Source organism: Scylla paramamosain, chromosome 29 (genome assembly GCF_035594125.1).
Source record: "Scylla paramamosain isolate STU-SP2022 chromosome 29, ASM3559412v1, whole genome shotgun sequence".
NCBI classification, from domain to species: domain Eukaryota; kingdom Metazoa; phylum Arthropoda; class Malacostraca; order Decapoda; family Portunidae; genus Scylla; species Scylla paramamosain.
The window spans coordinates 8,811,082-8,829,392 of NC_087179.1; the positions used below are offsets into that span (position 1 = coordinate 8,811,082).

The 18,311-nt window shown below is 40.9% G+C and overlaps 2 protein-coding genes across 2 annotated transcripts in view; both read right to left on the minus strand.

The window, feature by feature from the left end:
• Positions 1-5,114: 5,114 nt before the first annotated feature.
• Positions 5,115-18,311, minus strand: part of LOC135115230 (metabotropic glutamate receptor 6-like) — a 112,987-nt gene continuing 99,790 nt past the window's right edge. Inside the window, 4 exon segments of the mRNA XM_064031770.1 lie at positions 5,115-5,783; positions 16,768-16,978; positions 17,489-17,739; positions 18,070-18,268. Of these exon segments, the coding sequence (XP_063887840.1) occupies positions 17,543-17,739; positions 18,070-18,268 (396 nt within the window). The 3' untranslated portion in view covers positions 5,115-5,783; positions 16,768-16,978; positions 17,489-17,542.
• On the minus strand, positions 5,311-5,748 carry LOC135115623 (putative nuclease HARBI1). The gene has a single exon (XM_064032550.1). The coding sequence runs from the start codon at positions 5,746-5,748 to the stop codon at positions 5,311-5,313; it is 438 nt and encodes a 145-aa protein (XP_063888620.1).

Genomic DNA, 18,311 nt, shown 5'->3' on the forward strand with positions numbered 1-18,311 from the left:
TGGAAAAGTGCAGGGTGGTATCATCAGCGTAGGAGTGGATAGGACAAGAAGTTTGGTTTAGAAGATCATTAATGAATAACAAGAAGAGAGGGGGTGACAGGACAGAACCCTGAGGAACACCACTGTTAATAGATTTAAGAGAAGAACAGTGACCGTCTACCACAGCAGCAATAGAACGGTCAGAAAGGAAATTTGAGATGAAGTTACAGAGAGAAGGATAGAAACCGTAGGAGGGTAGTTTGGAAATCAAAGCTTTGTGCCAGACTCTACCAAAAGCTTTTGATACGTCCAAGGCAACAGCAAAAGTTTCACCAAAATCTTTAAAAGAGGATGACCAAGACTCAGTAAGGAAAGCCAGAAGATCACCAGTAGAGCGGCCTTGACGGAACCCATACTGGCGATCAGATAGAAGGTTGTGAAGTGATAGATGTTTAAGAATCTTCCTGTTGAGGATAGATTCAAAAACTTTAGATAGGCAGGAAATTAAAGCAATAGGACGGTAGTTTGAGGGATTAGAACAGTCACCCTTTTTAGGAACAGGTTGAATGTAGGCAAACTTCCAGCAAGAAGGAAAGGTAGATGTTGACAGACAGAGCTGAAAGAGTTTGACTAGGCAAGGTGCAAGCACGGAGGCACAGTTTCGGAGAACAATAGGAGGGACCCCATCAGGTCCATAAGCCTTCCTAGGGTTTAGGCCAGCGAGGGCATGGAAAACATCATTGCGAAGAATTTTAATAGGTGGCATGAAGTAGTCAGAGGGTGGAGGAGAGGGAGGAACAAGCCCAGAATCGTCCAAGGTAGAGTTTTTAGCAAAGGTTTGAGCAAAGAATTCAGCTTTAGAAATAGATGTGATAGCAGTGGTGCCATCTGGTTGAAATAGAGGAGGGAAAGAAGAAGAAGCAAAGTTATTGGAGATATTTTTGGCTAGATACCAGAAATCACGAGGGGAGTTAGATCTTGAAAGGTTTTTACATTTTCTGTTAATGAAGGAGTTTTTGGCTAGTTGGAGAACAGACTTGGCATGATTCCGGGCAGAAATATAAAGTGCATGAGATTCTGGTGATGGAAGGCTTAAGTACCTTTTGTGGGCCACCTCTCTATCATGTAAAGCACGAGAACAAGCTGTGTTAAACCAAGGTTTAGAAGGTTTAGGACGAGAAAAAGAGTGAGGAATGTATGCCTCCATGCCAGACATTATCACCTCTGTTATGCGCTCAGCACACAAAGACGGGTCTCTGACACGGAAGCAGTAGTCATTCCAAGGAAAATCAGCAAAATACCTCCTCAGGTCCCCCCAATTAGCAGAGGCAAAACGCCAGAGGCACCTTCGCTTAGGGGGATCCTGAGGAGGGATTGGAGTGATAGGACAAGATAAAGATATGAGATTGTGATCGGAGGAGCCCAACGGAGAAGAAAGGGTGACAGCATAAGCAGAAGGATTAGAGGTCAGGAAAAGGTCAAGAATGTTGGGCGTATCTCCAAGACGGTCAGGAATACGAGTAGGGTGTTGCACCAACTGCTCTAGGTCATGGAGGATAGCAAAGTTGTAGGCTAGTTCACCAGGATGGTCAGTGAAGGGAGAGGAAAGCCAAAGCTGGTGGTGAACATTGAAGTCTCCAAGAATGGAGATCTCTGCAAAAGGGAAGAGGGTCAGAATGTGCTCCACTTTGGAAGTTAAGTAGTCAAAGAATTTCTTATAGTCAGAGGAGTTAGGTGAGAGGTATACAGCACAGATAAATTTAGTATGAGAGTGACTCTGTAGTCGTAGCCAGATGGTGGAAAACTCAGAAGATTCAAGAGCGTGGGCACGAGAGCAGGTTAAGTCATTGCGCACATAAACGCAGCATCCAGCTTTGGATCGAAAATGAGGATAGAGAAGGTAGGAGGGAACAGAAAAGGGGCTACGTAGATTGTATATGCAAAGAGAGAGAGAGAGAGAGAGAGAGAGAGAGAGAGAGAGAGAGAGAGAGAGAGAGAGAGAGAGAGAGAGAGAGAGAGAGAGAGAGAGAGAGAGAGAGAGTGTGTGCGGGGGAGCAAGATTATAAGGGACACATAGGCTCTAATCTGATAATTGCCTAGTGTAAGGTTTAGTAGCGCCACAGGCCGGGGAATCTCCAGAAAGGACAACGCCTAAGCGCTCAATCAAAAATGATCAAAACATATACATCTTGCTGCTAAGAAAAGCTATCAGAATATACAGTTGTGCAGTAGTGATGGCATTGGGGGTCTTGGGATTACTCCAAAGCGCCGAAAACTGTTTGTTTACATCTACGCTTTTTCAACGGGATCACATTTATCTTATTTCAAAGACTGAATTACTGTTTTACATTTTGTGTCTCTCCTCCAAATATAAAAAAAACGAAGTAGGTAGATATTTATAGAAACTATAAATTAGTAATAAACAACAGCTTCTTGTATGTCTTTTAATATTTGAATTAAGTAACTTCCTTCTAAAACTGAATTATGGTACCATAACCGAAGCAATAATCACTTCAAAATTTCGTTCGAAAACCGATTTGTTCGAAAAGGGAAGCGCTCGGTAAACAAGGTTCCATTGTGGAATGATATTAATGATGATAATAATAATAATGATTATAATAATAATAATAATAATAATAATAATAATAATAATAATAATAATAGTAATAATAATAATAAAAATAATAATAATAATAATAATACCACTGATACAGACTTGGGGGAAGCTAGCCCAGCTTGAGGCAGCTGCAAGAGGGGCGAGAATCTGTGATCGTATACATACACATATATATATATATATATATATATATATATATATATATATATATATATATATATATATATATATATATATATATATATATATATATATATACAGTCAACAAACACCAGTTTTGTGTCACAGCAGCACATGCTACTGGAGGAGTACGTTCTAATTAAGGCCTCACAACAACCTAAAAAAAAGGGGCAAATTGATTTATTGGCATCTCAAGTGCATTTTTCCTCCTCATTCACTCCCATAGCAACAATGACCAGTATTAAGTAGGTCACCAGTGTCAGTGTTCAGTGAATTGTCTTTGGTGACTTGAGATCACGTCTGTTCTCAGAGTGAAACACAAAATGTTCTCTTCATGATGTGGTGTTTGTAGTGTTGAATGCAAGGCAGACCATTCACGGTGATATCATTCAATCATAGATCTTCACATGATTAGCTTTAATGGTGTCGATATAGCAAAACGTGAATTCAAAGATGCGAATCTTCCAGAACTCCATATGAAAATTCGTCACAGGAGGCAGTGAGAAACTGTCTTCTCACAACCATGGTGGTGGCATCCGTTTATCTTTATCTCACGGTTTCTGTCTTCCCTGCAAAGACAGTTGGACTCTAATCAGACTCTTACAGGAAGACAGCTGAAGGGAAGCAGTGAAGATACCATTACCGTGATTCCCTTGACGAATTTTTGTATGAGGTTATGGAAGTTTCACATTTTCTGATTCACATAAGTTGTTATATCAGTGCCATTCAAGCCCGACATGTGAAGATCTATAATTGAATGATATCACCGTGACGTGCCTGCCCTGCACTCAACATTAAAAATACCACAGCATGAATAAAACATAATACATTTCAACCTGAGAAAAAAACCTCATCAAAAACACAATAAATACTGTCACTAGTAATCAATACTGGTTATTGTTCCTATGGGCATGAGTGAGGAAAATGCACATGAGATGCCAATAAGTTAATTTGTCCCAATCCATTTTTTTTTTTTTCGCTGAGAGACCTTAAGTAAAACACGCTTCCTAAGTAGTGTGTACCACTGCAACACAAGATCAGGGTCCGTTGACTGTACATATACCAAGGCTGTCTCCCACAGAAAGTTGGGTAACCAAGACAAGGCACACGACCTTCACATTCACGCTCATTCACATCACTCCCTCAGCCACTTTGGTCCGTGACAGAGAAGAAAAACTAATTTTGCCCTCACTGTATGGGCATCAATCACACAGCTTAGACAGTTTGATCCAGAAAAAAGGCTCCTTTATAGCAAGTACTCTCCCCTCCCACACCCTATTCCTCCACACCTGTTTGAGATTATCAGTGTGTGCCACCGCCCCCCCCTCAGAGGACACAGACGAATCATTCCTCAAAATCTCACAACTGCTCTCCATTCGCTTCTGTTATTCACAATTATTCTACTATGTTCCAATGTCAGTCCTTAAGGCTTCCTTTAAGCCATCTATCCATTCTTTACACAGCATGCCTTGTAACTTCACACTAATCACACTTGATCTTACTATCTTCTTCACCAGCCAATCATCCTTCATTCTCTCAGTATGTCCACACCATCTCAGCACACATTCCCCTGCCCATCCTGTCAGGTCTCTCGCGACACCTTTTTTCTTTCTCATTTTCTCATTTCTGACTGCCCTTTAAATAACTCATTTCCTTGACATTCAACCACTTTTTATCTGCTACTCCCATTCTCCAAGTCTCACCACTGTACAGTGCAGTCGCTACTACCATTACTTAATTCAATAATCCCCTTACATTTATTCCAAGTGCCCTACTCTCAAACATTTTATTCATACCTCTGAACACTAATCCTGCTTTCTTCAGCCTAGCTCTAATCTCTGTCTCTACTCCTCCATCCACCACTACTGCAGGTCCAAGATATTTGAGCTTCTCCCCATTCAGTCTTACAGTAATCCTACCACTTGCCTCCCTGGTGGACCTTATTATCTCACTCTTTCTTACAATAAACTTCAGTTTCCTTCTCCTAAACAACCATCCAAATTCCTTCACAAGCCTAGTTAGCTTCTCTGTCCTCTTGCCTTTCCTCTTTTCCTTTATACAATGAAAAATATACTATGATAAAAATAACAAGTGCTTCATAGCTGACACTTTGGTACGGTAAAAAAAAAAAAAAAAAACATAAATAAATAAATAAAAAATTGCTTAAATTCAGCACTAGTTTTATATATATATATATATATATATATATATATATATATATATATATATATATATATATATATATATATATATATATATATATATATGATATAACCTAATTTATTACCACCAAAAGTAAGCTGGCAATATAATTTGAGAATTAAAAACTTATCAAGGAGTTGATTTTGAAGTTTCATACACATCAGTTGACAATTAATGCACACAAACAAATGAAAGGCTGCTCAACAAGAACTGAATCTCCACATCTGCCGTCCATAAACTCGCCGCAGTTGGATCTCTCGCCACACGTAGGAGTCACACAAACTCTCAGGAAGCTGATTATCCTCATCTTTCCATCTGTAATAACTTGCACATTAAGGGAACACTTCTTGTCTAGGTAGGTATGTCAATTTCTTGGGTCTCTTATAGATACATGCGACAGCACGAAACTCCTGCTTGTTGTGGATGATGTCTTGCTGACTTGCTGACATCTTGATTTCTATTCTTCTGTTTTGGAACAAAGCTGAGGTAACATCATTGATCACTCTTGAGGTGAAAGCTTGACTGAGCCCAGCAGTGTCACCCAACACACTCTGGAATGATCCAATTGCAAAGAAGCGCAGGGCAAGCATGACTTCAGTGTGAACTGGAATTGATGATGTCTTGTTATTGGGTCTGGACAACTTTGATCCACGCTCCTCACAAATATGCAGGATCTCAGGGTGGGGCAGACGATAATCCCGCAACAGGTGAGCGTCGCTGACATCCAGAGGATCAAGTTGATCCCTAAAGACCTTTCCTGTACGCAACATGTCGTACTCCAAGGCCCACAGCGATTCCATCAAGGCTGAAAAGTTACTTTTATCAACAGGAATGATTTTATCTATAATTTAACTAACTGTAAAGCTTATAAAGAATAAGCAAAAATATTATCTATGATACTTAAATAAAACTTGAGTGCAATAATACTTACAAAAGCTTCAGTAATTTATTAAGAAATTCTAATATTTTCAATAGAAAAATTATATAGGAATCATAATTTCTATTATATAGAAATCATAAAGAGAAACACCCTCACTAATACTGCTAACTATACTGAAGCAATTTCAAGTTGTATTAGTCTATAATCATCAGTATATTCAACTTGTAATTATTCCTCTTTCATCTCTGGCTTCATGTAAACTGACATACAGTATGGGACGACCACCACTACTGCCACCACCATCACATCTGCCTGGCCCTTGCTGCTCCTACTACACACCACTATAAAATAATGGCACTTACTGTCTTAAATGAGTTTTCTTGCCTGTTGCGCTAACACCCTCAACACTACATATCTGCCCTGATACTGGTAAGTCAGTATGATTCTTGCTGCTGTCTCATGCAGACGACCTTGTTACTGGGGTGGATCTCACATACCTGGCGGATTGTTCTACCTGTGTGTGTTTTTAAACGTGTACTGTAGCGGCTGTTGTTCCTGGAGGCCCATGGGCCGGGGCATAGAGCTTATATCTACAAGATAACTACATTTTCAGGAACAGCACAACACTAGAGGCGACAGTAATAAGACTCAGGTTATGGGGTATTGCTTGACTGGCTATCACCTGTCGCACAGAGCTGAGATGCGCGTGGAGGAAAGCTTTTCCCTCCCCTATTCTCTCCCCCTCGACCTTTACCCTGCCCGCTCACCGGCCTCCCCCTCTCCGCCGCCCCCACCGGCGCTTCCTTCCTCTGAGGCCGCGCCCTTGCCTACACCATATGCCTCTTAGGCGGAGCATCTCATGCCATGGCCCAGGCCCAGGAGCCGGCCTGACCCGAGGGACCTCACAGCCACACTACCCTGTCCACGCCCACATCCCTGAGACAGAGGGCCACGTCGAGGTCACACCCATTGCTGCTTTCCACAGCTAGTCTTGGTCGACTTCGCTGGACACCAGGCCGTCACAAGACTTTCCCTGAAATCTATCATCGTCATGGTCCCTACACAATACTCCACACCGCACTATACTCATGAACGACTTCGTTAGGTTGGTACCACGTACCTGCAGATTGGCGCTTGGAATAAGAGGGGGAGGCACTCACTGCCTCTATGGCCTCCCATACTGACAGAATGACAAGCGAATCTTGGAGTCCCAGGGGCGGGGGAGTTTCAGGAAAACGTTTCATGCAAGTACTTTAAAAAAAACTCTACTGACTACACAAAGGGGGCTAGATGAACACTCATTGTTTCTTTGTCAAGGGCAATTGTTCTGCTGCAAAGTATGTGAGATTCAAACTGACTGAACAAAGGTAGATTAATCGGGGGGAGGAGTCTCTAGGTGCGGAAATTCTTTTAGTAAGTTAATGACAGCGAGCAGCCACTCTTATTTGTACATCTGGCATTCATACTCTCTCTCTCTCTCTCTCTCTCTCTTCTCACTTATTATATATATTTTTTTCTCGTTCTTAACTTTACATTGCGTTATCTCGCTGCACATTACAAAAAAAAAAAAATAAAGAAATAAAAATAAAAAAAATTATATATATATATATATATATATATATATATATATATATATATATATATATATATATATATATATATATATATATATATATATATATATATATTGTAATGTGCAGCGAGATAACGCAATATAAAGTTAAGAACAAGAAAAAATTATGATAAATGAGGAGAGAGAGAGAGAGAGAGAGAGAGAGAGAGAGAGAGAGAGAGAGAGAGAGAGAGTAAGAACGCCAGATGTACAATTAAGAGTGGACGCTCGCTGTCATTAATTTACTATAAGAATTTCCGTGCCTAGGGACTCCTTCCCCCCGTTAATTTACCTTGTTTCACTTTGTTCAATTACTGTTATATATATTCATCATTCATATATTTCATTCCACATGCAGTATGTTCCATCATTCAAATATTTCATATCATGTGCCCACATGGCCAGCCAGTCTGATAAATTTTTAACCTCTCTCCTTCTTCTCTCCCTCTCAAGGAAATACCACACCTTCCTTCCCTACATTCCTGCTAGTCCTTAGGGAAAACACGTGCATCGCTTTCTTGTCTTCGTCCCTGGTCACTGGACAAAATAGCGACCGCTTCTATTGGTCCTTTCACCCCATTTCTAAGCATCTCATTGATCATTTATTCATCTGAGAGGTTGTATCCAGATCCGTTTCTCTCACATAAATAAAACCGTACGTGTAGCTAGAGTGTCAGTCTGTTGAGAGAGTCAGTTCATATCAGTCTGTTAAGAGAGCCAGTTAATATCAGTCTGTTCAGTTCATCATCAAACCACGATCAGCCAGTTCATATCATTCTGTTAAGAGAGTTAGTTCGTATCAGTCTGTTGAGAGGGTCGGTTCATATCAGTCTTTTCAGTTAATTATCTGACCACGATCAGCCAGTTCATCATCAGTCTTCAGAGAGAAAGCACATCAATATCGTCATGTCTGTAATCAATTGTGTCTCAGTATCACGCATGTACATTCTGTCCATTATTAAATCAAGAAGTCTTATAAATTGTGTCTATTTACTCGCACAATCAACAATATCAAAACACTATCCACAACCTCCATGCTACCAATAATATCAAGCTACTACCTAGGCCTCCGGCCACACCAAGCCTCCTCACCTGATCCAGTAGTGGCAATCATCATCATCAATAAAGGCAGCAAGTATCTCATCTCATATCAACGGAACAGTAAGAAGCACATCATCACAACAGTGGTGACAAAAATGTCTATCCAACCATGGATGGCTGAAGACTAACCAACACAGTTTAAAAAACATCTGATATAGTGGTGGCAACGATGGTCAAGATATTAGAAACAGTGGTGGCAACGGTGGCCAGGATATTAGAAACAGTAGTGCCAGTGGTGTTGTGCGATCGAAGACACACAAACTCTCGACTCTCTAAAAAATCCAGCACACGCTGAGACACGAGTATCAGACCTCATTGCAGGCAAGTTGCGAGGTGTTATCATTTCTTACCACACTTCAGTCCTGGGTCACCACAAACCCAACATGCTCTCTCCCATGCCGCTCCTGCCTCATCCCCATGGCCACACCTGTCTACTGACACACCTGTCGCCGTCTGTTCCTGCTCATCATACCGCTCCTCTTCACTGGTCGCCGTTCCTACTTCTTCCTGAGGTGTGGGTGTCCCTTGGCTGCTTCCCTGAGCCACCCCCACCCACCACCCTCACCCATCCGAATACTCACGGTCAAGCCTCATTGCCACCACTACTCTCCATCCAGCCACACTCTCATTGCCCAGACTCGCCCAAGGTCACCCCTACACGTTTGCCTCCCAGCCGGTATCTCCAGTCATCCAATGTCCCTTCATTGCCGCAAATTTAAGTATTCAATCTGATTTACATTATTCTTGTCTTTCCACTGTTCCTTCTTCTGATATTGAGTGGTACCTATCTGTCTATCTATCTATCTATCTATCTATCTATCTATCTATCTATCTAGTTGTCTGTCTGTCTGTCTGTCTGTTTGTCCGTCTGTCTGCCTATCCGTCTCACGCCTACCTGTCTGTCTGGCTGGCTGTCTGTCTATCAGATGTATATATTATTCCCTTCTGTCTTTCATTATTATTTATTGCTGTGTGTATTATCATATTGTGTGTTGTTCTGTGTTATCAAATTGTGTGTCACTACCTGCCACAATGTGTACAGGCACCACCACTACTACTCACATCACCTTCATTCACGAATCTTATAATCTGCCAAATTTTTTTGAAGTTGGCACAAAAACTGTTCATCAGTTTATTCAGAGGATCGAGGAGGAAACCAACACATGGACCATCTAGATGTTCAGCCACATCCGATAATGAGAGAATATCCATTTTGAAATCATGTATCTGTCACGAGCCCACAAGTCTCACTGGCCTGTTGGTGAAATCAGATAAATTTGCTTCTATCACTACCTTTGATGACTTCACCACTCACCTCATAAATAATTTCCAGTCATTCAAAGCTTGAAGCCACCCATTTTCTCCTCAAACTCTCAAAATCTATCACACAGCATGTCTGCTCACGCACTAATCCTTGCAAGACAGAAAACATTGCTTCCACTCTGAGCTCGGAATTGATCGCTCAGCTCCAAGACTCAAATTAGTTTACTGGTGACTCACTGTCAAAGGATGAGTTAAAAAAGACTCATAGCTTATCTCTTGTTCACCAGGTTCCTTGATGCTCCCAATTTTTAAGCTGCAAGTGACATCGAATTCAACAAAGCAGATTACATATACGATGTCTGCAAAGTCATATTTGATAAGCGCTCTCTTCCCAACTCTGAGCCTTTTCAGGTACTTCATGCCTCTTAACTCGACTCTTTCACCTCATCCCATCACCCATCTTCTCATTCTTCCTCTCCTTCTCGTGGATGTTACACTAGACGTACATCCCCTTCGCCTAGATATCAGTACACTTGATCGAAATTGAGATCAAGGAATGTCACCTGCACCCGTTGCAAGATGCCTGGTCATGTTCTCGCGCAGTGTAGGGTTGTTCTCGATAGCTTGGAAAGACACTCATTCAATCGTGATGCATTCTGTTCGTTCCACAAGAGGGTGTCATTTATTGCAAGACTGCAGGCATTATCATGCACAGTCTCAGGCTGCTCAGCAAACATCGTCAGAAAAATCTTCATGCCCTTCTCTGGCCAATCCATTTTAACATCATCATCAATCCTCAAATCTTCACCTTATGTACCTAAAAATCGAACAAAACACAAGGTATGCTTCACTCATCCTCCTAACTCTACACTTTCTTCAGTTAACATTAGATACACTGGATTATTCAATAGCATTGTCACAGATGTTATATGTCACTCTACATCATACAAAGCTTTCTTTGACACGGGTGATGCAGTTAACCTTATCAAGATGGATGTATTTAGAACCTATCTTCCTCTTCTCACAATCACATCACTGCATTACCTCTTGATATTAATCTCAGTAGTATATCTGGAAGAATTATCTTACCTCATGGGAAAGTACTCTTATCACTGTCTTTATCACCCCAGGAACCAGACATATGTGATTATTTCTACATTGTATCAAATGTGTCTTTCAATGCTGATCTTCTCATAGGCTTCAACACCATGTGCAAATATGACATCAGCCTTTTCCGTGCCATCAATGAAATCGCTCAAGGGGATACTTATATTCCTACTGTTCTTCCCTCTGGTACTTCCTCTCTTGCTGGTGTAATAACGTCTGTATCAACTCTTCCTTCTACTAGCGATCAGATATTATCAAAACGGATTCTTGTGTTACATCATCTAGTTTGACTGTCTCAGAGCCTCATTCATAATCATCCTCCCAGTCAGACCACAGTGTAACTCCTTGTAAACACATTTTGCTAGTAGATCTGGTAACGCTATCTGAATGTGCTTTATATGTTGTAAATGCTAAGGTTAAGGTTGCTGTATCAGGCACTGATATCCTCTGTTATGCACAACAATCTTCATGTAAAGGTGTTGAGTTAGAATCTGTTCTTACCACAATCGATGACAATGGATTCTGAAAAATCGAGCTGAGAAATGTCACATCTATATGCCTGTCAAGCTCAAAGCAGGTGTGCTACTCGGAAAAGCCTTACCTTACTCAGAGAAAGTTGTACTCTTGGATGATTTACCTTCATCCTCTATCAATAATGTATCTGCATCTGACAGCCATAACATGTCTTCTCTTCCACCTATCATGGATGATCTCTGTACTTGATTTCCAAGAATCTCAACAAGACTTACTCGCTCTCCTGAATTCTTTCACGAATGTTGTTTCGTTCCCTGACAAACCTGTGGGCCACATAGACGTCATTACATAATCTATCCATCTGACGCCTGGGTCCAAACCATCTTACACCCCCAGCGACAGGATGCCACACAGCCATTGAGTTCTACTTGATGAAGTTGCTCATGGTAAGTTGCTTCATGACGTTGTGGAACCTGCCTGTTCACCTCATAACGCTCCCTTACTCTCTTGCTCGTTCCTAAGAAAAAAGGCGATTGGCGGGTCGTTGTCGACTTCAAGACATTGAACCCGAGAAAATTTCGCGGCCATACAGTTATTTCACTACCTCCTCTGGCCAATTCATGTTCAAACACATGGCTCAAGTTCTACATGACTCGCCTTTAACTTCTCAAAGATTGATGAATTCTGTTCTCTCATGTTTCATCGGTAAAAGTGTGTTCTGCTTCCTCAATAACGTTATAATTGCATCAGAGATCCTACAAGACCATTTTCACACACAGTCTCTCATTTTGTCACACTTTCAAGCTGCTGGTTTAAAAATCAAACTCAGCAAATGCTCACTTCTCAAAGAAAAGTCAAATTCCTTGGCCACAAAGTTGACAGAGATGGTATTCACACTTTAAATGAGAAAGTAAATGATGTGAAAAATTTCCCTATTCCTACTAATAACGATCAGATCAGGCAATTTATCAGTCTTGCTGGATTTTATCGCTAGTTCATAAAAAAAAAAAAATTCAGTCTTATCATTCAGCCTCTCACTCATTTGGTCAAGAAAAATATTGCATTCATCTGGTCTGAAAAGCAACAAGATGCCTTTGATCTTCTCAAAACTGCTTCGTATCAAGCACCAGTCCTTGCTTTTCCTAATTTCGAGAAAAAATTTCATCTTATACACTGACGCTTCAAGTTTTGGAACTGGTGCTATTCTCATGCAAAAAGGATTCACTTTGTAAAAATCACATATTAGCGTATGCTAGCAGACTTCTTAATAAGACAGAGCAAAATTATGACATCACGAAGCGTGAAAATCTGGTTGTGATCTAGGTGTTACATAATTTTCGTGAACTCATATTAGGCTATAAAATTCATGTCCACGCTGATCATTATGCTGTCAAAGAAATCTTCAAAGGCAGCAACTTCACAGGTCAGTTTGTTCGCTGGCATCTCACAATTCAAGACATTAATCCTACATTTTTATACATTCCCGGTAAGGCAAATTCAGTGACCGATGCACTCTAACGAAATGTTGCCGCTATCTCAGCCATCACAGAGAATCCTGCCATGCCAACCATTGATGAAATAAAGAAATATCAACATTCAATCACGTTCTGTTCTAGTGATGCTTATTACCTCGAATCTGGTGATGAGACAAACCTTCCTAAGTTGCAAGTGAGTGCTGATACGTTTTTCATGCAAAACAGTCTCTTGTATAAGCCGAGTGATATCTCTACTGACTATTCTAGTGAGTGTTTATCTCAGCTCGTGATACCTCAGTCGTTAGTGAGTTCATGTTCTCAACTCACCCCTCACAAGACACCCAGGTTGAGACAGATGCCTCACACGAGTAAAATTATTATATTTCTGGCTGACTATGAGGAAGAATATCTTTCAGCATTGTGCGAACTGCTCTCAGTGCGCTTCACATCATCCCTTACTCGCTCAAAACAGTCCCTCACTTCCTTACCCCATCGCCTTAGCTCCTTGGGATTCATTCTCTGTTGATTTGCTTAAATTTCCACTTACAGAGATCGGTTATCAGTATCTTCTAGTTTGCGTGGATAGTTTCATTCGTTTCACTATTCTCATTGCTCTCAACTGCAAATTATGTTGCTCGTGCAATCATTGACAACATAATTTGTCCTTATGAGTCTCCCCATGTCGTCTTATCTGACAATGTTGCTGAATTCAATAACTTTGTCTTACAGGAGATTTGTAAAGAATTTCATAAAGAAATGTAACATTGTTTCTCGTTCGCCCAGTAGAGCAAAAGTAGAGCGTTGTAATAAACTTATCCTTGACGTTCTGCGTTATATAACAGAAGCAAAGCACTCATGGGACGAATGGTTTCCTCAACTAGCCTGCTTTCTAAACTCAGCAATTCATTCCACTATCAACGAGTCTCCCCATTTCATGTTGTTCTGTACCGACAAGCGTCTTACATATGAATTTCTTCACAGCGTGCTGCGACAACATGGATGACTACATGAAATGTTGTCTCCGCGATTTGCAGTACACTCATAATCTCATTCATGATTACCTCACTACATCACAAACTGAGATGTTGCGGATGCAGCATTGTAGAGCAACAGATTCTTCCATCGAAGTCGGTGATATCGTCTTCACCAGAGTTCACGATCGCAATTCTAAATTAGATCCATTGTTCTGTGGACCACATCGTGTAATCGTATCTCTCCATGGCAACAAAGTAAAAATTCTAGATCTCAAAACCTTCAAATGATCGTCCATGTCGATCATTTGAAGCATGTGAACAAAGGGTTTGATGATGAGTGTGCACATCAGGTAACAGTTCATTTCAGTGATCCTCAAAGAAACTCAAGCTTAACCACATACACACACAGACTGAAACTTCGTTCCCACTCTAAGGTTTAATCATCCACTTTTAATATCCTGTATAAATTTATATATTTCTTTTACACATTTTTTTGTATATGTATTATATTATGTTATCATATCTATATTATTAAAGTATTCGTTTCCGTACTCATACCTTTTAACCTCATACCTGTAACTTTTAGACAGGGTGGAATCAAAAGCTTTTCGTCTCATAAACTCTAATTGTCTTCAGCCTCTTTCTCATCGCCTCTTTCTCTTTCTTCTTCAAGAGGGATTTTTCAAGACACTTATACTTCAATTTTTGACCACCGCCTCGGACCCTGTTTGGAAACCAGCATCTCAGTGTTTTTTTTATTTTTTCTATTAGATTTTTGTTGCCCTTTGCCTGTGTCCCTCCTGCATAAAAAAAAAAAAAAAGAGTTCAAATATGGGTGTACAGGATCCCTTGTGGCTCCTGCACCCTTTTCACGACAGTCGTAACTCCAGGTCATACTAATTTGAGGTCGCCAGTCTTTTTTATCAACCCACAAACAATGGAAATACTCCAAACAGCACTTAACACCCACAGCTGCAGAAGAATCGACAACCATGTATAGAAAAAAAAAAAAAGAGTCAACACACAATAACAAACATATGATCGAGGTATAACACCCCGTTGGGCTTCCACACACCGTGACAGTCCTCCCACTGCCCAATAGAGTATTATGGCTTCAAGCTGAGTAGTATCCTCTACTGCCTCCTGGGCGACAGGCCTTGTCAGGACCTGGGGAGGGAGTAAAGTTTACTACATGGCTAATTACTTAGGTCCTCTGCAGCTAACTTACATCAGCCTGCCGTAGTATTTAAAAACAAACAGGGACACTAACAAGTTAAAGACACAAGAAACTATTATAAAACGGAAGAGCGCCCACGAACACACAGGAGCGTCAGTCACCGCTCACTGTGCACATAACTCAACATGTACAATTGTACAGCCGAGGAGTCGCTTTCCTGGGTGTAGTGTGTAATTCACTACTACACTTACAGGTAGACTACTACGGAGACTTCTGTTCTATATAAATGGCCCAGGGCGTACAGCCAACAATGACTCACTTATCCCTCTTAAGGCAACTGACCCGGCTACCTAGTATTTTGTGTGTACCAACCCTGCCTTAGTCTCCGGTAAATACTAGAGCACATCTCAGTACATCTGCTCTTTCCAACAACAGGGTAGCGTGAGCATGAGAAAGTCCTCCAAACGCCTTCCTGTGCTACTGCAAAGGGGAGGGGTGGGAGAGGTGCGACACACACACACACACACACACACACATAGAGACATGCGCCCACACCTGCTCCTCACACTGTCTCTACTTGAATAAAACACTTTACTTTTAAAAATTCTCATGAGCAAACAAAGAGAGCCAGACGAACACTGATTATTTCATTGTCAAGGGCAACTCTTCTGCTGTGAACTGTGTGTGACTCAAAGGGAAATAAGATAGATTAATCGGGGAAGGAGAGTGTCTGTGCACGAAAATTACTGGCAGCGAGTGGCCACTCTGCATCGTACAGCTGGCGTCTGGACCCAGCTCTCTCTCTCTCTCTCTCTCTCTCTCTCTCTCTCTCTCTCATTTATTATCTTTTCTCTATCATATATATATATATATATATATATATATATATATATATATATATATATATATATATATATATATATATATATATATATATATATATATATATATATATATATATATATATACCGAGCTCTAAAAAGCAGCGGGCACTGAGTTCATCCAGAAGGCAGACTTACAGCGCAGCTACCCTCCATTCCGTTTTCCAGGATGTTCGACCTCGAAAAAGTGCAGGAGGTTAGACAATGGGATTCCTGCTATACGTTCACCAGTTGCTAACAACACCAAAATCTTCTGTTTGCTGATTGCGAATTAATGAGTTATGCTCCCTTTGGTTGAGAGGTCCATTTCATCAGGTCCCTCTATGTGATCTTACCGCCAAACTCCTAAGGGAGTCAGGGCTTATGGCAAAATTAATAAAAAAAGAAATCCCTTGCAGGTTGCTGGCAGCTTATGCCCTACAAATTCTAGCAAATAGCGTATTTAATGGATGGAAAATGTTATTTTACTTAGATTCGTTGAGAGCTCCCTGCCCCTCCCAGGCACTCAATCAAAGGTGATTTTTTTTTATATAATGACTTATCAGTGTCGAGGCAGCTACATAGTGTTTTAGTAATTAAAAATTAGTAAAGAAAGCATGAAGTCACTGAACAGGTTGTTAATGGTGGGAAAGAACTACTTATGGCTGTTTCAGTTTAAGCCCAATGAATTAAAACAAAATAACATTTTAATGCTTCAAATACCAACAAAAATGTTTAAATGTTCCTGCTAAATGTTTGTTATCTAACAAAATCAAATATTCATTATTTATCAAAATTACAAATTACTCTCAGGAGCCAAGTACAGGCCTGGAATTAAATAATTTGCGCTTAATTAGAATCCCCACCTGGAAGAGTCGAGTAATGGAAACCATCACAAGAGATGTCACTCCACAAAGTGATTCAGCACGAAACAGAAAGAGTCCCAGGCGTCCTTAGAGAGAGTTGCTGCAATTGTTGGTATGGAGGTGAACAATGTTTCGCACTTGGTGTTCACCTGCAGAGTTGTGTTGTCCATAGAGAGGTAGGGCGGCGTCACCACCACGTCAATACGTCTACCTGGAACGTGGGAAACAAATGCACATGGGTGAATACAAATACCTAATTGTAGGGGCAGTCCTATCAGCGATCATTATCGCTAGAATAGTGAGCTGTTGTGTATTTCGAGCAATCTTCCAAGGGCTGGAGAAACGGTCACTCCTTGTCATAATGATGTAGGGAGATTTCTCATTGCCTTAAAGAACGAATTGTTACAGTGTGTGATAGTGGTGAGAATCCATGTAACTGGAGTCACGCCACATCGTTATGCTGTTGAAAAAATATAAATAAGTAAATAAAAAAAAAGAATATATATATATATATATATATATATATATATATATATATATATATATATATATATATATATATATATATATATATATATATATATATATATATATATATATATATATATATATATATATATACTCGTATATATATATATATATATATATTTGAGGGACATGTGCTAAAAATACAAAAGAAAAGAAGGAAGGAAGGAGAGAAAGAACGAAACAATGAACGAACCCGGCAGAGTCTGAAGAAGCAGCAGTCTGCAGACCACACCACCTGGCGTCCCTCCTACAGCAACACGTCCGGAACATCCTGTACGGGGCCGTTGAAGGCGGGCGTCGCGGCGGAGGGGGTGAGGGTGAAGGCGGGGCCACACCTGTGTTCCGGGAGGGGACAAGAGCCTGGGCAGGTTTGCGAGGAGCTGCAAAGCTGTCCTGCACTCATTGTCCTCAGTTTCTCGTGTAACTCATAGTCCAGAGGGAAGACTGTAGGAGGGAGGAGGCGCGAATAGAGTTGCATGACGTGAGTTGAAAAGGTGGTGGTGCGAGTTAGGGAATCGTGTGTGTGTGTGTGTGTGTGTGTGTGTGTGTGTGTGTGTGTGTGTGTGTGTATGGGGGGGGTGAATGAGTGTTTGCATGCGTCTGTAGTACTTAGTAGTAGCAATGATAACGATAATATTAATAACAGTGAAATTAATAATAATTATATTATTAGCTAAAGAGCCGTCAACGTGAAAGTTCATGGCGAAAAACCATTCAACCATTACGAGCCAACCTGACTTACTACCTATCTGTCTGTGTCTCTCACTCACTCACCTTCGCTCTGGGTGGCGGAGTCGACGCGCTGGGAGGAGGAAGACAGAGTGCTCCTGACGGTAGAGTAGTTGGCCATCATGGACTGCCTGACGTTCCTCTCCGGGTGAAGCAGAATGATGTACAGTTTGGGCGTGAAAAGACACACCAGCGCCACCGTGGCCGACAGGGAGACGGTGACGGAGGTGACGGTGAAGCGCAGCTGGTGAGAAAGGGAGAGTGTGTGATGAGGTGGTAATGTGTAA